The sequence below is a fragment of the Colias eurytheme genome, chromosome 1, assembly GCF_061535395.1.
Source record: "Colias eurytheme isolate Ceu_HAF_F1 chromosome 1, ilColEury1 Martin Lab GWU primary, whole genome shotgun sequence".
Lineage (NCBI taxonomy): Eukaryota > Metazoa > Arthropoda > Insecta > Lepidoptera > Pieridae > Colias > Colias eurytheme.
In genome coordinates this window covers 11484176-11505839 of record NC_142980.1, presented here as the reverse complement: position 1 = coordinate 11505839, position 21664 = coordinate 11484176, and the positions used below count along the sequence as shown (strand labels likewise).

At 32.6% G+C, this 21664-nt stretch overlaps 1 protein-coding gene and 1 long non-coding RNA gene across 3 annotated transcripts; both read left to right on the top strand.

The window, feature by feature from the left end:
- Nucleotides 1-1973: 1973 nt before the first annotated feature.
- LOC149911256 (uncharacterized) lies at nt 1974-15263 on the top strand. The gene is made up of 3 exons (XM_090104583.1): nt 1974-2082; nt 3936-4230; nt 14609-15263. Exons 2-3 carry the CDS (start codon nt 3943-3945, stop codon nt 15110-15112), a joined length of 792 nt encoding a protein of 263 aa, XP_089960709.1. The 5' UTR covers nt 1974-2082; nt 3936-3942; the 3' UTR covers nt 15113-15263.
- LOC149911257 (uncharacterized) lies at nt 7895-8684 on the top strand. 2 transcript variants are annotated; one of them, XR_016457913.1, is made up of 3 exons: nt 7895-8237; nt 8364-8425; nt 8500-8684. It is a non-coding gene; the product is annotated as an uncharacterized LOC149911257 (long non-coding RNA). The 2 variants fall into 2 exon arrangements; XR_016457908.1 differs by having other exon boundaries at nt 7895-8425.
- Nucleotides 15264-21664: the final 6401 nt, after the last annotated feature.

The window sequence follows — 21664 nt, the reverse complement described above, 5'->3', positions numbered from 1 at the left end:
TTAACGATAAATTCGCTTGGAAGTGGACATCAAAGGAACTATATTCCTATTCATGGACACATGACAAAGTGCCGTGTGTGATACCTTTACCTGATTCTTGTGAACCTTTGGCGCGAAAATGTAACTACCGGTCTGTGAAACACAATTTTAGTGTTTAATTAGAGCTTCCGAGGACTTTTACAAACACGATTCAATTATTAAGTCATATCAACAAAATTTTGCCCTGTACTTTTTTGTGAAATGTTTATTACACTCTTATATTATTTTAGTATATCTATTATACGCTTGAAGCCTATTTTAATGAAAACTTAGATCATGCATCGTGAATGAACCGCAAACTTTTAGTGTGTCACAATTTTTTCTATGAAATAATGCTTTCTCCAAAACTTCCGTGTTGCACTATAATACCCTCTACTATTTTCTAGAACATTTTGAGGCCGTAGTTGTTAAAATGTTTATATAGCTAGCGAGATTTCTATAGAAATCAGGTCATTCGTTACTCATTTGTGGTGTATATGAATAAATAATGAGTAGGTACGACTGCAGTCTTATTTAAAGGATATTCTAAAATTCCGACAAAATCTGCTTAGCGCATTTGCTATGTACAAAAAATAGGTTAACGAGCTGGCACAAACAATTTCTTCCAATCTTAGTTGGTAAACAACAGTTCTTTGGTATCCCTAAAGGAAAACATTTTACATTTTTAATATGCCGGCCTTATTTTTACTGTACAGCAAATTTTACAGTCGTTTTTCATTATTAGCAACCTGACTTTTAAACACTTCATAGCTAGGAAAAAGGTACGAACCACCACCAAAAATTCCCTACCTTATTACCTTGTTACAGGTGATCAACGGTTATATTGCTCTAATCACAACTCTTGTCTTGTTAAATGGATTGCCATGTGTTATGTATCCTGAAAATGAACCATGAATAAGCCCCAGAGTTCACCCTATTGCATAATGTTACGCAGGAAGACAAAGCACCCACACCAAGCTGCATCAGAGATGATTAATAAGTCAATTGTCGAAGATTTTAGTATGCAGCATCTGCTTACGATACATCGTCCACACGAATCACAATTATTTGTAGAATCTACAATAAGTAATGCTCTATTTGTTCTAAAAATAACGAATAATTTGTACTATAATGAAGTCGAAATTTCACCTTTACAGGCTACTTCTACTTTTGACCTACGTTCCAATGCATGTATCGTAACGCATAATAAATTTAACAAGTCTGGATTGTAATACGAAATGTGAAATAATAAATGTATTTCCAAATAGAATAAACTAAAAGGCATGTGTTTTACTAATAATAAAGGATAATGCGAAGCGTACGTGAGACGCGGGCCAAAAAATCGCATTATTTTATTAGGATTAAAAAAAATATAACAAGGATATTCTGTAAAATTAGTTTACGGATGAAGATTGTTCACATGCACTGTATCTACGTTTATAGCGTGGTCGCTAATTTAAGAAATAAAACTTTTCGCGTTTTGTAATAGATATAAGAAACCTTTAATAGAAGTGTAAACTTAGTTTTTAATATTAAACTATTTATTTAATCTACGAACTGAGGTTACCAAATCATACAAACTTGAAATAAATTGATTTCCTAATTATATCTATGATTGATATTTAACTCTTAAAATGGAATCGTGATTATACGTAGGAAATAAAATAATAATATAATATTATGAATTATGACCTATTAGCCGCATTATAATGTTTATAGTGCTTATTTTATTTTTAACGCAACGCAAAGTAAAACAATACTCCGTCTAGACATTACTAGGTCAAGCAACTAATTGAAGAGAAATGACTGCAATATCGAAAATATTTTACTAATGTACGTAGCTTTCACAACAACGGGACAAGGTTAAGTCGTGAAGAATGATTTCGGAAATCGATGACGGGCGTCCGCGCTTCAGATTTTCGTGTAGGAAATCAGATGAAACAAAAGTCAGTATATTTCGGTGTGGCTCACGGTTAAACATAGTATCGCCCACGCCGCTCCGCCAATCCTCTCAACCAGAATATTCAGTTCCATCTTCCTTCTCGACGCAAATACACGCTCCAGGTTAGTCTTTATATTTTTATTTGTCGGTATTTACCGCTGCGAATTTTCTTTTTTTATTAAATGCTGTGCGATTTTTATCATGTTTCTCCAAATAAACCACAATGCTTTTTCAAAAGTATGGAACGTATCACTGCTCTGTCATACATGATCAGTGATATCAGTCTATATTTACTATAGTTTACTCCCAAACATTCAATTACTTATAACAATAGTGTTCGGACAGAAACCGGGTTTCGCTACTATAAATATCCCCATATCGAATGTTTGCGATATCTATTTTGAAATTGTACCAATGTTCGGCGCACGCGTCAGTGCTTGAGAATGAAAGGGAAAATGATAGATAGTACTCTCAAAGAGATATTTACGTAATGTTTTTGTATGGTTTCAAAAATTTATATAGTGATGATTGTATGTATACATTCAGTTTCATTCATAATAACCGGGATTCATTCAAATATTACGACGCCAGTAAGATTTTATCGCACGTAGGCGTTGTTTTCGTAAGAATATTAACATACGTGTTCATATTTTAAAGTTTTAAACATTCAGCGCGATTATTATACATAAAAACATAATTAAACGGGTGCCGTAGATACGTTGCTGTCATGTGATCACACTTTTATTGTTACAAAACATCAGTTTACGAGACTAGTTAAAACAGTTTAAAAGCATTCCACGGAAGCGAGAATAAATAGAAAAAATATATTTGAGGATTTTTGTAATACTGCTTATATAAGCGAAATATAAACTCGGTAGTGTTTACTTTAATTTATCGAATACTTTTTAGTGTACAATCATTCTCTGATGAAACAAAAATCCATTACTTTCATGCAACTATCATTTCCCGAATATAGACGCGGCTGGGATTCAGTTTCGATAAAAACTATTAACAAGAAAATACAGATTCTGTTTCCGTGTGAGCTTCATTCGTTACCATTTGAGTACAAAACTTGAACAAATCAAATTCAAAACCAATCTCAATTTTAGCATAACAACGAAATTGAAATGCCAAGCTATCAGATAGGAAACATACCAGAGTGCAGTTAAAACAGCTGCATAAAGAACACAATAACATGTGCCGGAGCAGGCAAAATAAAAAGAGATTGGATTAATTATTTTGTCAAATACAAATGCTGGCTAAAATATTAGATATTTATACACAATTTGCATACATTTCTTAAATTTATTTTGTATCAATTTAATAGAATGTTCTGAAATTCTTAAAACTACTTTTGATAATGCCAATCTATGCAAGCAGAGACACAGTTTCAGTTACGAACAATAATAGTTATAGTAATTTTATTTAAACTTCATTTAAAAATACTTTTTCTTTAAAAAAATCCGTTAATTGCAAAGCTAGTGGCACTGAATCCGAACGTTTCTTTATAGTATTAAAAATATAACGAGAAAATAATTGGATCCTGTAACAGATGAAAAATTACATTCCATTTCCTAGATAAACGTTTGTTTACATTAACCTTTTACAATAAACAGAATTAGAGAGAGACAAAAGCATACGAAGCTCGGTTAATTTTGCGTATGACCCACATTTCGTAAAGTGCATCTATTCGCTTGCTTCCCACTTCAAAAATATGCAGGTGGGCACAATTGTGCTTTGTCTATCTCCCAGATATTAAAGTTTGAAGAGTTATTCAATTTTAGCATATGTTTTGTTTGTTTTTTGTTGTTAATGGAATGCAGCATATGAAAATACTGAAATATATTTTCGACGTCAACGTTTAACTATGATTATGTCCGTTCGTTATGTTATACGAGCCATTTAAATTGCGTGATGTTTATTTGTGAACGTTATTTTGGGAATGTAACACGCTACAATAAAACTTTTGATACAGGTAAACAATGAGTCGTCTTGGAAGAACAAGACGCACACGCGTCTATGACTGCAACTACAACAAGGGTGAGAGCTACTACCGCCCGGTACTGGACCGTTTGGATGGCAAGGTCCCAGTGGCCCGTGAGCCTGAGAAAGAGACCATCAGGTCTGAAGTGCAGAACCGCATCAGGAGCGCTCTAGAGGACATCGAGACACCCGCAGCTGCTGATGATTTCTTCGACTCGAGGGGAGCACGTGCACAACGCGGCAGACCTCTCTCTTCTGCTTTTGAAGATGATGAACTCAACGAGGATGTAAGCATTCTTGAGTTTTAATTTGACACTAATCAACGAAATCAATCTCAAAAATCAGCAAAATATATTCACAAGAGTTATTTTACATCAATTTCCAATATTCAATTTCCCAGCGTTAATAAAGACGGCAGAACTGTAGTTCTATTTCAATATCTATTAACATCCACTCCTACCTCGGAAAAGTATGTCGAGTGAAACTATTCGAGTGAAAAATTAAATTAAGATATCGTTAAAATAAGCCAATACTTTCAAGATCTAAATAGCCCAATCATCGGAAAATAATTCAAAGTAAATATTGTAAACACTCATATTTTTCAATTAACCTCTACCGTGGAAGCCCTTCGGAATTAACAACTCAATTTCATGAAATATCAGAAGTGCTTTCGAATCGCTAATTATCATTTTCCCATCAAATTAACTCATCGTCAGATTTTGGCAGCACTCCCTATCATCTTGAAATAGTTGACTGACAGCGCGACGCTGTGAACTCACATTTCAATTTTCCAACAAGCGGGCCCGTCTATTTTCTCACAAAAATGTCAAGTTATTGAGCTCAAATTTAATAAAAATACAAATGGAATTCGTGTTGAAAAATTTTATTTAATTTACAATATCATATTTTTCCATTGTTATTCTATTTCACTGCGTATAATGTTATAATAGAGTTTTTAGTAAGCAAGTTTTGTTAAGATTGGACCTTCTTCTTGAGACAAGACGTATTTTAAGTTTCTAGCAGTGATTAGGCTAACACAGATTAGAATATATTAATATAGTAACATTAACAATATAACATATTAAATCAATAGGTGCAACTTTTAAGACTTCCACATCTCTCTATTAAATGTAAATTTCAAAAAATAATATTTTTGATCAATTTAGACTAACCTTACCAAAGTTAAAATGGTGGAATTGAGTTATATCCAAAATCCTAATACATATTCAATATTGAAACATTAGCCGCAAAGCATAATTAAATACAAACATATTAACTAGAAAATTTTTGTGGTATGGTAATTAATATTTAATCCTCTAATTATACCACTGAATCGTACCTAAACGAAAATCGCATGTTAAATCAAACCAAATCCATTAATTACCGAATGAAATTACATTTTAAAAGCTAATATCAATTAATTCAGTAGATACTATTGCATTTACAAATTTATCAAGTGTATTGCGTTGGTAATATCGCGCTTTCGAGTCCACAACGGATTCAATAACATTATTTAAATTATAAGAGGCGGGTATATTGCATTGCCCCAAGGTATTTTCAACATTGAAACAGGGTGAATCTGTTTGATACAAAACCAATATCCGTCTCCGTGTTGATTTTTGACCATTGGACTATGTGTGACGTATTTATATTAAGTTGCAATATAGTCTATAATAAAGTGCGGAACATATTGTGTATTGTGTGTACTCAAAGTACCAGTGCTTGCAAATATTATGATGTTCGGTCTGTAACAAGCCGTTTTCGAGGAAATACATTAATGTCATTTCTGTGCGGTTTACTCAGGGGCGCTGTGACATAAGCCAATTTCGAACGAGATGAAAGGTATCTTAAATAACGGATAAAACATTTAAACAACATCTAAATGTTGTTTTCACACATCTAAGTTCTATGGATAACAATGACTCTATTATACTTGTTTTTTTTTATATATCATAGATGGATAAAATAATATTCAGCACAATATACAACTACTAGCAGAAAAGCGACAGTGCAGCGTATTTCGTTACAATTTCATGCCATTATAAAGTGAAATGCAACGGCTTGCTTTATGAACACGTCTTACTGATTAAGGCGCTTTTTGTCTTAAGCTGCATATTCGCGGACGACGGTCGAGGATTAGCGGCAGCGATACGCTTTCCAAAGAATTACATTTTAGAAGCTAAAAACACGGTGGGTGTTACTGTTGTTAATGTTTCTCCGGGCACTATTTTGTTTTTCGCTCGGATCTTTAACGCTTATTTCAAAGTTTATGTATTAACATTACCTGTTTTAAGATCTGTAATACAATTTTTGACTGCCTCCTTGGTACAGTGGTTGACGCGTGAGCATAGCACCGAGGGGTTCGATTCCCGGTGGAGACGAAGAAAAAAAAATGTCTCGGTCTGGTAGGACACAGAAGGCTGATCACCTTCTTGTCCCTAAAGGAAATCGATCAGTGAAACAGATGTATGATGCATCTGCCCCTCACCCCACTTGGGGACATGGAACTTCACTACAGTTTTACACAACACGATTCTTATTATACCAATGTGATTACAGTTGTTTGGAAACTGGAAAGTCTGTATATTCAGTACATCTAAAGTAATTGATCTACAAACGTATTTCATTTCGCCCCGCTTCCCGCTGTCCGCAGTCCGCATGCTTCCACGTTGAGCCCTCCGCGGAATGACTCAGCCTCGCATCTGATACGACAGGCTCTCTTGGACGACATATTACTTTAAAATATCCCAGAGAAAATACTGATTTTATCGTATATGAAAACACGCGCTTACGACTCAGACAAACCGCTAAAAGGTCCATATTAATACATATATAAACATACACATTATAAAATCATCATCCCATACACAAAGCCATGGTAATTGCACATTTATCACGCTTCATGTGTTGAAAGGGATACAAATTTGCAATCAGTGATTGTAACTGTAATTAAATTCTATTAAAAGCCTTTGTAACGAATTGTCAAGCCCTCGTCAAACGAAACTTCATCAACAGGTTAAACGTTGATGTTGAGACGAAAACGTCAATGAAAATGATGATTATTTTTTTATTATTCAAACACCATTAGCACCCATTAGGCACCTTATTGATATTAGACAAATAGTCACTTTTAAATAGAAAGTGAATTCCTTGGAACATAGTATTAATTGCACTAAGGTTCTAAACCCTCCGGGCACAATACTTATAACAAACTCTATTATAGATTAGGATCCAGAAACCTATTTCTTGAGAACACACACAGCTTGAAAATAAAATTGTTTTCTTAAACAGGCGCTCATTCTTCACTATGGAACAGATTTAATGATCAGCCTTGTTAAAAATAATTGAAATTCTTAACAATTGAATTCCTCTCCACCCACACGCATGCACTATTTGCAGCTATATGTACGCAGGTGGGTCCCTCGGCTCCCGAGTCCCATAAATGCATAAAAGGGATGATTAATACGTGCGTATTTTGATCACGAAAATAGATGTGATGTGAAAGAAACCATAAATAGCCGAATGACCGAATGTAATGCCAATTCCGATTAATCCTTTTGAATCAGCACGGGCATAATGAGCGTTGGATGTATTCCATGAATACACATATAGTAATTAATGGAGGCTAGTTTTGTTACGGCGACACTAATTTGTGGTGTATGTGAAATGCGATTGATGGTTTTAATGCAAACAATATTATATTGTTCGCCCTTTGTTTAAGGTGATGAATTAATTTTTCTAACATTTACGGCCCTTTTCAAACCTTCGTAATTTTTATATTATTAAAGTTGTCGTGATGAAAATTCTTGACAAGAAAGTTCAATAGTAACACAATACGTCTACCGTTTTAGAAACATGATTCCATGATATTTTCTCGATAGAAAAAAAATACAAAGTTATCATTGTTATTTTTTTTAAATCTCTGGCATCTTCAAAATAACAAACGTAAAGTTACGACTTTTTGGATATTACCTTTAAAATATACAACCTATACGTCTACCGTGTTAGAATTTTGAAATATGCGATGGTTTTGAAATAAACAAGAAATACTTGAAATTAGCGCGCGACCAGCCAATATAGCGAGAGCCGCCCTGTACCTTCCTACCCCAATCGCTACACGAGTCATTCCCGCTACGGCCGTCACACGGGGAACTTGTGTCGCTCGCGCAATCGTAAAAAAGGGTGACAACACGATAAGACAAAATGAGACAAATGGGGACAATAAAGAAAATAAGAAGAAGAAACATAAAGGTTGGAGGAAAAAGAATGCTTACAATTGGAACAAATGAATGAAGTAAGTTTGTTTTATTTTAAATTTGATGATAATTGTATTATAGACGATGTTTGATATGTACCCCTGTTTTAAGTACATAACGAATGTGTAAGATTTTTTCATTTATAGCATAAATAATCTGTTCAGAAATCCGGAATCCAGAAGGAAAATAAACCCACTGATTGTTCACAATGTGAATCCACTCCTTCGTAAGTACCTTTATTCAGTCAAAAATGTATGTTATCAAAGCTCTACTGGTTTTATCGCATGATTCCATTTTTAGCAAAAAGCAACAAAGTGCAAAGAAATAAAAAATCATGGTGAACTTAGTGGAAGTATGGCGGACATAATATGGAACAGGAGCTCATTGGAGTAGTATTATATTTAAAAAAAATACGAAATAATTTCAAGAATTACATTTCTTAGAAGGTGGTAGATAAGTATGTTGTATAAAGAATTTGATGTTGATATTTATTTCATTTATACTTACTACACCTGTGCGGGAAATTGCTTAGTAATAAAACAGGTTTATATTCATATTTACATAGTAATGTGAGTTTTCATTTCGAAAAATTTTGTGTAAGTATATTAAATTGAGTTCCTGGGTAATCTGGAAACACAATTGGGCCCGGAAGATGGCGCTGCAGTCACTCCTCCTAATGACATGAACCGATTTGGATGAATATTTGTGTGCACATTTCATTTTTGTGGGATGATTGGTTGATTCGCTTTCACATTAGCTAATATTATGTATTTTTGTTGTTAGAAAGTAAACTTAATTTAATGTTTATAATACATTATTATTGGTATAAATAAGCCAGTGTTCGTCTCACATTGCTGTACCTGCCTACCTACCCTACCAGGGCCTAACTTTGTTCTGGCTAATTTATTTTGATTATTTGTAATGAATAATTACAATTATAATAGAGTGCAAAAAATAAATACATGCGTCAATATATTTTGTGTTTTTTTTAAACAATTTTTTTTATTTAAAAAAATATCATTCCGACCGCGGCTTTGCCCGCGTGGAATTAGATTATATCGTGAATCCTGTCTTATCCCACAGAAGTGTTCAGTTCGGATAAAAAGTATCCTATGTGTAAATCCAGGCAATTAGCTATATTTTATCAAAATTGGTAATGTAGTCTTGACGTGATTAAGTAACAACTAACAAAAAAATATACAAATTAACATCCAAAGTTTCGCATCAGTTTTACTGTATTAGTGATATCTTCCACTCTTGACTTTGACTGAGAAGAATTAGGGTTTATAACTTCTTTCAGAAATATTACCTTTCGTTTCTGGGCATGACGTAATATCTACGTCAGCATCAAATTCTATCTAAATCCATTCAGTAGTTCGCGTTATTGAGTACCATTTCATTTTTTCAGAGTAACAATATTTTTTGTTATTTTAAAGATTATTTATAACCTGTATTATTTTGTAATAAAGTAAACATTACGAAATAATAATAATTATTAATAATGTCTAAGTAGTTGTTAAAAAGAAGATTATTTGTTTATAAGCAAGAAAATAAAACCAATAAATCAACAATTAAATATATGTATAAGAATATTATAACTGTATGACGACTCCATACATGTTTGTCCCGAGTCGGCCAGCGGCAGCGCGGCGAGTTTGCAATCTATGACTTCGCGCACACCCGCGTTCGCGATAGCGGGCTATTAGACTCCGCCCGCCAAGCAGTAGATTTTTTTTTGTGTATCGTCTTAATACGATACAGGCACGGCGGATCATTTTACTGATTGATTAGATAGGTATTCATGGGCAAAACGTATTGCTTTATGACGCGTGCTTTAGATGTAAAGAAGTGGTATCTTTTACTAATTTTGCATACATTTAGGCTGGTATTGTATGTCGTCAAAGTATAAAATTTAACTGATCATAAAGTTTTTATAACGATGGAATAATGATATAAAATAAGCATTAATTCTTGGCAAATAGTGGTAATGATAATAAAAATCTAATTAATAAAATAGTTTGCGTCCGTGAGTGAGCTTTGAAGATAATTTTAGATACTTATTTTATTTTTGATAAAACTGAATGTTTTGTCGTAGATACCTATTGTATCACTGTAAGTGATACAGTTGTGATACAGTATTAGACTATAACAGGCCTATATTGAAAAATTTATGGGTCATTTGAACCACCAGGTGACCTATCTAGAAAGATATAAGAGCATAAAATAATAAGATTCAGCACTATGTTGTCACTTGTAAGCTGTCCACCTGAGTGCAGATGAAAATTCGAAAGTACAGGTAGAGATCTCAATACATCTCAAAACGAATGTACAAAATATACATTTCAAAGCAAAACAAACAACAACGCGTTGCAAAAAAGTAAATAAAACGCTAGTTAACTATTATATGTAAGCATGTTACACGAGTGAAAAGGTAATGCTTCGGAAACACACAATATCTTTAATTTCATAGACTCTAATTATGGAAGTGCATTACAATACCTTAACGAGATAAAAAACAAAAAAAAAACATAAACCAACACAATCACAAAACCTTCACTCAGTGTTATAAATAAATCCCGAGCAAGCCGTCTGTCTGCTAATGAATTGATGATTGATTTTTATATAATAATGTAATGGCTAGGTAATACCGGGATGGAGTATCGCCTGGGGGTATGATGAAACGTATGGCAATATTAAAACCATTTTATTCCGTTACTCAGACTTCCTTTGTGGTATTATAGGATAAGCTCTGTCATTGGTGCTGCTGGTGTATTTATTATGCTTTGTTTATTTATATTTACTGTGATTCTGCATGTTATAATATAATATATTGTAATTATTTTAATCCCTGTTAAAGTATTATGTCTACCGATATTGATTATAGTAAGTTTATAGGAGAATGAAGTAAAAAAAAAAAAATAATAAAAAAAAACACGTCTCTTCAACCATGATTCATTTTATCAGTTTATTATCTAATTCTCAGAAACAACTCCAACGATTTTCAAGAAATTAAATATTCAAGGGGTTTCAGTCGATAATAAATCGATCTAGCAAAGGCCAAGGATTCATTTAATAAATATAGAGCAAGGTTTGGTCAGCTTGTGATACAGTATTAGACTATAACAGGGCTATATTGAAATTTATGGGTCATTTGAACCACCAGGTGACCTATCTAGAAAGATATAAGAGCATAAAATAATAAGATATAGATTGATAAAAATTAAAAACAAATATTTACTAAATACATATATTCTATTATTATCTGTTATTCGCAATCCTTTTATATCTTTCGTTTCATCTACAAGTTCATATGAAAGGCACATCATTGTAATTGCTGATGCGCTGGAACAATCTGGTAGGAGTTTTTTGATATTGAGCCAAAAGTGTAGCCCCAACGTCATACCTACTAGCACTCTGTTGCAGTAATAATAGTAGTTCAATATTAAGAATAAAAGCATTTTTGCATCCAGACATATCTCATACATGCACGATCGTGTGCATTAAAACCTAGGTTTGTTCAAACATTTAACGCAATCAATTTAATTTCAAATTTCAATATTGAAACGACGTCAAAACAAACATAACACGAATCCGATTTTGTTAATGTGTATTTAATTTCTCAAACATTCATTATTAATTTATTTTATGTACAATTAAAACTTGTTTTTCATAGCGGGCAACACGAAAGTTTTCTGAATAACAATTATAAACTAAAGGCATGCCCCGCGGGCGCGAAGTTACTTCTTAATTCTTATGTATTTCGGGTTTCTGTTTCACGACTAACTTCTTGATTATTTGATTTATACGCATTACCACCACCACCAATGTAAGGAACTAAAGTATTAAATCATATACTAGTATAACATGGAATATGTTTTAAATTATGTACATAATAGCTACAGACACATTTAATTTTGTAGAGTTTTAATGATATTGCGTTAGAATAATTCAGGTGATTTCTTACATTAAAAAAATATAAGTATTTTATTCAATTGTTAAATTCAAATATCGAGTCGACGAGTCGTTTTATTTAGTTATTTAATTTATAGAATTCTTCAATAAATTCTCCCAATTTAACAGAAAATATTATGAAGTCATAAAAAAATATTTTATAAATAATTTTACAAGCATATTAATATCTGTAGGTTGGCTTATAGAGATGTTATAGATGACTATGCCATACACACGACGACCGCCCACTCTTTCTTACTCATTCAACTGTAGAATCTGTCTTCGTATTTACGTTGTATGGCTATGTGTTAGTTTATATTTAAATAATTCGTCAACATAGTTTACAAATAATTTATTACGAAGAATATAATTGTGTAGGTAAATAAATTATGTACGTAGAGTATGTTTACATTCTGTTAAAATAGCATTATGTTTTGAGGAGAAAACGTGGTTTGGTTGCAGACCAAGCCACATTAAACGTCATCAATTTGTGTTTCAACTAACGAATAATAACTAACTATAAACTATAAGATACCTTAAAAGTAAATACTTACGACTTGTTCTTTTGATAAAACTAAACCATGCTTAAGCGATAAAAAAATGTTTATTTTAAACTTTAGTCAATGATTACGTTTTGACCAAAAACAAATCCAAAAACATAGTGGTTCCTGTAAAGGTATTTTGATGTATAGAAATGCGAATACCAATTTATTTTCAATGTTTCTCGTGTCCCTCGTCAAAATGCCCTTTTGTGTAGAAAAATTGCAAATCTCAGAACCATTCAGTCTATTAATAAAAATTGAGCAGAATTTCGACATTTTGTTAATAAGTAAAAATTGTTTTGTCCGATAGGTATTCCTAAAATCAATTATGATCTATTTAAAAATTAATTCTTTTCCCATTATATTACGAATTCATGATAAGTACCTACATCAAATTAAGTATTCAAAATATGCTTGTATAAAACTATAAACAATATTTCCAATAATCCAAGTTATCAATTTAATAATACTTATAAATGACTTTGATGCATTAACGTTGAATTTAAATAAAGGTCTGTAAAGCTGGCGATGAAAAATTAGCGAAATTAAAAAAAAACAACGCCAGAATTTTTTGCTTTTTTGTTGCTGCAAAAAAAAGTGTAGATGTTGATTTATTTTTCAATAGCGCCAAAAATAACACTGGCCACGTCAGTTTAACTGTCGATTTTTGGTAGTTAAACATAAAAAAAAATTAATTTGTTGCTGCTCACATCGTTGCCTGTCATAGTGTACAGAGCCAGCAACAAAATTTCATTCTCGTGATTGATGGTGAGTTTTATGTGACACGCGCCACTCCGCTGGTTGATCTTTAACAATTGGCTGATAAAATTAACTATCAAACGCAAGACACCATTACCTACATGTCGTCCGTGTCAGCCAAAACAGAAATAGATAAAAGGAACTAGGTACCTATGTGTTACGGTATTCCGATTTGTATTACATAATCTGTATTTATAACTCCACAACATGCATTGTCATAATATTTTCATGTTCGAGCTTACAATATTACATGTTTATAAGCAAATGTGATATCCGATCTATTGTTTTGAAATTGTATTGGCACTAGCAGGTTGGAATATAAAATTACAAATAGTTGCGGTACTATGCAATGATAGTTTTATTTTTCAAATAGTCGCTTCTATAATTATAAATTTTAATAATCCAATTTCTAAGTCATTTAGACAAAGTAATATTGCTGCGAAAGTATTATGCAATACCAGCTTTCCGCCCGCGGCTTCACCCGCGTTTTAAAAAAAAACCCGCTAATGTTCACGTTCCCGTGGGAGAAAACCTATCCTATATTTTAATCCGAGTAACCCTCTATAATATGTGTGCTAAATTTCATTGTAATCGGTTGAGTAGTTTTTTCGTGAAAGATTAATAAACATACACACCTACACATACACATACATCAATCGTCACAAACTATCACATTTATAATATTATAGTAGGATAGGATATTTAAACGTACCGCTATTAGATCTCCTCACCGCAAACTGCGGTACATACTGCAAACCGAATATAAATACTGGCCATAGGTTATTACGTTAACGTTAACTGCTTTTCTAAGAGACAGTCACTGAAACCACTGAACTATCTTATTTCAGGTGCATGCCAATTATAGATCCACTCGTAAAAGTAAACCATAAATACGTCTTCACCGTCCTTTAACTAAAGTAAACTTATCGTATTTGTTGTGAAATGCACTATACCTTTTTGTGTATCGATAATATTTTTCGCAATTAGATAATATTATTATGCTACACTATAATTGATTATAATTTTGAAAGGATATTTTTGGGTATAAAATTATTTTAGAGAGAAATATATCTATTGATTCATGACAATTTATTATGAATCCATCAAAATAAAATTATGTATTAATTACTATTAAAATATTCTTACTAAACTTTCAGATTTCGGAATCACTGAAACGCCTCCGCGCCAGCAAGAAGGTATCTCGTTTCTCTGACGACATCGACTTCGAAAACAGCGTCGCGAGCATCGAGAACCGCATGAAGATTTCCGACAAGATACTTGAGAGCGTAGGTCTCGGACATTCAGAAGTATCCGGTGCTCGAAGGGCCTTGCAGGAAAACGAAGATCGCACAGAGAAACGTATCGCGAGACGATTGAACGAACGATTGAACGAGGACAACTCGCTGACTAAATGGACAGCCGTCAAGGACATCGATGACGAATCAGCTGCAGTACAAAGAGCGAGGGCGACGAGGGCCCGCTTGTCTGACTTAGAAGACGAAATGTCAGAACTGAGCGAAAGGACCGCGGCCAGGGAGAAGAGAGCCGCCCGCCTCAGGGCCCTTGTGGCTGACGCCGAATCCAGCGACACCACCACCAGCGTCACCTCCTCCAAGGTCACCATCCGTTCAGAACGAGAGAAGAAGCAAGTCTCCTTTTAAACAAATTAGTAAACATAACATACGACCGAACTCTATACTGTAAACTCGTAGAGCTCAGATAGGTTACACGATGTTTTGCATTTGTCAATGTTAAATGTTGAAGTTGGTGTCTATTTTATACTTCTATAAGAATAAAATTATAATAACTTCATTGGTTTTATTGAAGTGTACAGAATATATTATAATACGAAATTTCAAGTACTTAGTATCGACCGCCGCCTTGAACCTTCTGAAGTTTCTATGTAGGCGTTAAAGTCGAATGAAATCTCGAGGTCTTAACAGGTTAATCCCTTACCTTACTTACCTTTGAACGCCGCCTTGCTAATAATATTAGTGCGTTTCCAGAGTGGAAAACTGGGTTCTATCCTAATGTCGATTAGTTAAGCAATCAAACTGTCTTGTTCTTTAGGAAGTAAACTTTTTATTAAACAGATTTGACATTATAACTGTCCAAGTCATCAGAGAAGCAATATACATCTGTACAAATAGAAAATTTAAATGAAAATAATCATGTTTTTTCTTACGTACCATTCAACGCAATAATCCCTTACTGTATCCAGACATTCGAACACTAATGAGTGCTTCATAAATAAATATCTCAAAAGTATATTTTAAGCCTGAGAAATACTACTCATGAACCACTTATCAGTCTTAAAATACATTGATATTGAACACACATTAAATATATTACGAAAAGGATAGAATTGGAGAGGATTGTTAAGGAACTCGTATTGGAAAAAATCTTACTCGTTACACCCGATCTTCTGTGAGTGTCCTCCAGTCCTGTCTGAGCCGGCACGTTCGTATCTCAGTGGAGCATGGCTACCACATAACTAACTATATTGTATGACATATTTTGAGAAAAATATAACTGTTCTTCTAAACTAATATTAGAGGATTTCAGCGTCGCCCATAAGCACCCAGAACGCCAGGGACATTGGTAGTGTGTTGCCGGCCTTTTAGGAAAGAATACGCTCTCTTCTTATAGGTCCCCAGATTGTAAGAAGCTCCGTTTAAAGCGCACTGTTGTCGACCTGTTTGTAATGTTTTCAAGCAAAAACTACTAAATCGAATTCAAAAGTTTTTTTACCAGCAGATAGTTCTTTTTTTTCTTAGTTATATTATTTCATTTTATCCCCAAGTAGAATGGTTTATTGAAAAAAGGAAAGCATAGAAAGAAAATAGTTTTACTATTTTATTGTACTTATACATAGTTGAGCTTAAGAAATATAATACATGCATTCACCGTTCAACAAAATCTCTTTCTCTGACCCTATATCCCTATGTATGCTTAAATCTTTAAAACTACGCAACGGATTTTAATGCGGTTTTTTAATAGAAAGAGTGATTGAAGAGGAAGGAAGGAGTCTAGTTGGTATTCTTATAAATTTAAGGAAAATTAATATGATGTAGATAATATCAACTGTTAGTTGAATGATTTAAATGAGATTTGAAGAAAATAGTATTTCAGTTTACAGAAAAGCTAAACTTCGCTATACTTAATATTAGGAAAAGTGTTTTTAACCGACATAATGATATCGTCCATAAATACTGATGTTTTATGAGTTTGTAATAAATTCCGAAGCGAGAGCATAATATTAATTTACTACAATCTACAATAGATCTTGACAGACTTTAATAGAAGTAAAGAATACCAAACCTTCCATTTTTTTAAATCATGAGGATTGAATTATATGCCATCTTTTGGATTTTATCTAAACAAGTGGAGAGATGTTCAATATACCCAGTGTAATTTTAGTTTTTCTAAACAGTGCTTACTAAGATGATATTGCCAACATTTATTTACTAGATGTCATTAGAGGTACCTACCTAAAGATGAAATCAAAATGTAGGTAAGTATATGCTTAGTAAAAGTAAATTAAAAATAATATTTTGTTGTTATTTTTGTGATCGGTACTATACTTTATTTCAATCTACGAATATCAGCTAGTGATCATAACATAAATTGGAACCTCTATTGATTTTATAAAGTAATTTATAACTAATTCGGTAGATGGCTCTACTACTTACATACCATTTGCACATGAATCAGAAAAATAATAATTTATAAGACATCGTTCATGGACTCCTGCAAGGTTAACAAAATAGGTAACTCGAACTGTAGGTACTCATCACATTTATTACCTTCTCAAGTTTAAATAAAAAATTCGCTGAAAAGATAATATCTTTGTGTGATATTATCACCACACCATTCTATATTTTAGCAGTAGGTTGTTATACCACGAACCTATCACTGAAGGTGGCTCGACAGAACACAATGGAGTTTAGTTGGTTGACTATTGCTGTGGATGTCCAATATAACTCAGTGTGATTTCCCATAGAGCCTTAGCAAGATTTCTCTACAAAAGAAAACTGAATTATCCATACTAATATTATAAATGCGAAAGTAACTCTGTCTGTCTGTCTGTTACTCAATCACGCCTTAACTACTGAACCAATTTGCATGAAATTTGGTATAGAGATATTTTGATACCCGAGAAAGGACATAGGATAGGTTTTATCCCGGAAATCCTACGGGTTTTTCTTTGAAAACGCGGGCGAAGCCGCGGGCGGAAAGCTAGTATTAAAATAAATACCCATGCTTTGAAACTTAAACTCAAACATTTCATTATTTAATTCAATAGAATCATCATAAGGTTCTTGTTTTACCATTTACCACTTTAAAACATATTTATATTTTTTACACATTCTAAAAAATAATTAACCTCATAAAATACAGTATCATCTACTTCAAAGAAATTACATACAAAACACACAGAACTGCATAATAAATATACCTACGTTATATTTATACGTTAAATGTTTTTGGGATTTACATGATACACTGTTAAATCTAAAAGTTTGCTCGCTTAATATTTACACAGCAAATTTCTCATTAAAAGTTTCTCTTTGGAAATTAATGCAGCATGTTAATAAGTACCCAAATAGCCATTTCACGATACAAACTTCACGCAAGAAGCGATCTGAAACTGAATATAACTTTTGTACTCAAATTATATCATGACTATTCATGGATTTTTTACTATAAAAAGGTAGGTTTATTTTTTATTGTAAACACATTCGGCTTGTTTCTTCCAGGAACTTTTACTAAGTATATCTATAAACTTAAAAATCAGTTTCGTATCTGTTAATAATAATTAAGTAATCTATAAAAGAATTAAGTTGGCGAACCAATCCAATCGCATGTTTTTAAGACACTAGATGGCGTTGCAGTAGTGAAAATTACACAAGATATAAATGCAAGGAAACAAAAATATATCTATAACGATTTTCCATTTCCATTGAATTGAATAAATAAACTACGATACAACATTAAAGAAGATTACAAAACGAGGAACATGTTCTTACAACCACTTTACAATGATATCATTTAGCTGCCCTGATGGCTTGTAAGCATCGCTTCTACGAAACCTTCCATTCGTATAGAAGTGGCTTTCTACAATTTGCAAATAATAATCATATTACAGGATTCTCACAACTGCGCGAGCGAGCATTTGTTTCGATGAAATGAGCTATATCTCCTCAAGTCCTCATCTAGTCCTTGAGACAACAATATCAATCACTGAGCGTACGTAGGTATTACAAATTGTAGCACGGTGTAAAATATCTTCCATTGTCTCAAATATACTAGAAGACGCTTTATATATTAGAACCCTGTGAGAACGGAGACTAATTAGCAGGGTATTAAATCGTCTCACATTATACACAAATTAATTTGATGGTACTTGTCGAATAAATACCGACACTAGTGTGTGTTAAGCGACTTATAACTTCATAGACGTTCCGGTTAACCTAGGAACACTTGGAAGGGAAATGGTTCTTGGTAGGTCTCTACAATTTAACGTATTTATGCTCGTTAGTTAGTATGTATTCGGAGAATGGTAGTCAGTACTGCATAATTTAAATGTTTTATTTATGTGATAGGTATTTTTCTAGGTCTTCTTTTTCATACGTAGTCTCGTAATAATAAATTGGATATAAGCTCAAACTCAAAGTCAAACATTTTTAAACCCAAACATTTATTTATTCAATTACACTTTTTTTAGAAGCACTTTCAAATCGTTATAACATATTTTTAACAATAACCATCGATTCGGAAAGCATTATATGAATATTAATCATAAAATTGCTCTCTATAATATTATATTACCAAGGCGATTGCCTTCGTAATATAACATAAACCAGCATCAGTGACGTCATAAGGATATGACGACGTTGATGAAAACCAAACAGAAACACACAAAACCACATATCTATCATATTATATACATGACGTTAACACTCATTCGAATGACCTACAAAGTACCTGCCATATCCTACAAAGTACCTGCCATATCCTTTTATCAGGATAAAATTTTATAGCAATAACAGGAAACACTCATTGTAACATATCCTATTTATAAAATGATCCTACACTCAGTATATCACTAGAACTCAAACAATTCTCAGAGAGCTATTTTAGAAAAATTAACTCTCAACAAATAAGCTTGCAAAGGGTACGATTATAATGAAACCTGAAACTAGAAAGGAATTTAATTTTTCTGCAAGCTTATTTGCTATTTAAAAAGTTCATTTGATATCACGTAGAGATACATTTTCTGTTATGGTAAATAACATTGTAGTAGATAATTGTGAATAATAAGTATGAAACTAACAATAATATTATAATGTATAGTATGTTGTGTGTATCTTGTATATGCATTTTATTGTATTATATAATATTACTTCTACTTAATCTAATAATTGTTTTTTCTTCTGTTTCTCAATTTATAATCTCGCTTATTTGCCTTCTCCACGTGGTTGCCTGGCAGAAATCACTGCATATTGATAAGGCCGCACTTTGTGCTTTTGTTTAGCTATTGTTAATTGTTATTTTATGTACCTGGTTTATTGCACAATAAAGTGTTAAATAAATAATTAATAACAACAAAAAGAATAATTGGTACATACAAAGAGCACAAATTTAAAATTTAAAATAGTCGAGGCAATGACGTTTTATCCAAATTTAGTTAACTTAGTAGTAACGATTAAGCATATTAAAACAAAATATGTTTTAGTAAATTATTATAACTTTTTCGAAAGGGTATTCCCATGTTCAATTAAATGTGTGCACTTTTACCATTTTTTTTTTTTTATAGTTAAGAATGCATTTAGGCATCTTTTACCATACGGTATATTATTCCAATACATATCTTCTAATTATAAAGTAGATAATCTACACATTCCTTACACCCACATCCCATTCCACGTTACAAAATAAATGAACTCAAATTTCAAACAGACGTCGCTATAATTTATATATCAAAGGTGTAAGGTCATGGATACACGTTACAATAGAAATAAAATTCGCATGTGAATTGGCGCGTAGAGCGAGGCAATCTAATTGAAGCCAAATACATCAATATTTTTGTTTCAGTGACACCGATCAGCTGACGGCTAAATTGACGATTATATATTTTACTAGCGGTCCGCCCCGGCTTCGCCCGTGGTACATGTTTACATTTTGTCTCCATAAAAACCATCCTCGTACTTCAAGGATTATTATAAAAAAAGAATTAACGAAATCGGTTCAGCCGTTCTCGAGTTATGCGCTTACCAACACATTTTGCGATTCATTTTTATATATAAGACTAGCGGTCCGCCCCGGCTTCGCCCGTGGTACATATTTACGCTTTCTCTACATAAAAACCATCCTCGTACTTCAAGGAATATAATAAAAAAAGAATGATCAAAATCGGTTCAGCCGTTCTCGAGTTATGCGCTTACCAACACATTTTGCGATTCATTTTTATATATAAGAAGATAGGGGTTTATAAAAGAATTGTACTCGTAAACACACAGCGTAAACATGATGCGAATGAATGAACATTCATAAAATTAATTATAATAAAGTACTAAGTTTTGTAGTGTCATAAAAAGAATTTCATTTGTGACTCTAATTACATATTTTTTCAATTCAAAGAATTGTAACTCTAATTATATATTTTTTTACAAAGATTTAGAAAACAGGTATTCCTATTGTATCTGATTCACCTTTATAAACTCAATATAAAAGTAAGACTGGACTTAATAGCGTCGAAAAGATAAAAATTCATAATAATTGCAAAAGTATGTATTATGATAATTATCATTGCAAGTACTTTAAACAGTAATGCCTCGTTAATAAAGGATTATTCCGACTTGTTAAAAATATTGAAGGCTCAGACTTCTAGAAATCAGTTAATATGCACTAATTGACTATTATACTTCCCTCTCAAATGTTGAATGTGTTTGTATAATCCCACTTCTCTTATAACAGAAATGGGGAATGATTTTCTGAACAGCTTTTCGCTCATTATAAATTTTATTACATCGAATATAAAATACACAACGATTTGATATTATATTCGCAAAACATATTTATTATTACTTACGTATTTATTATACATGTATTGAAAATAAGAATACAAACTTTTATATTGTAGGTAATAGAAAAAACGGTATGGAAAATAACGAAGCTTTTTTTAATAACATTAGATACAGATTAGATAC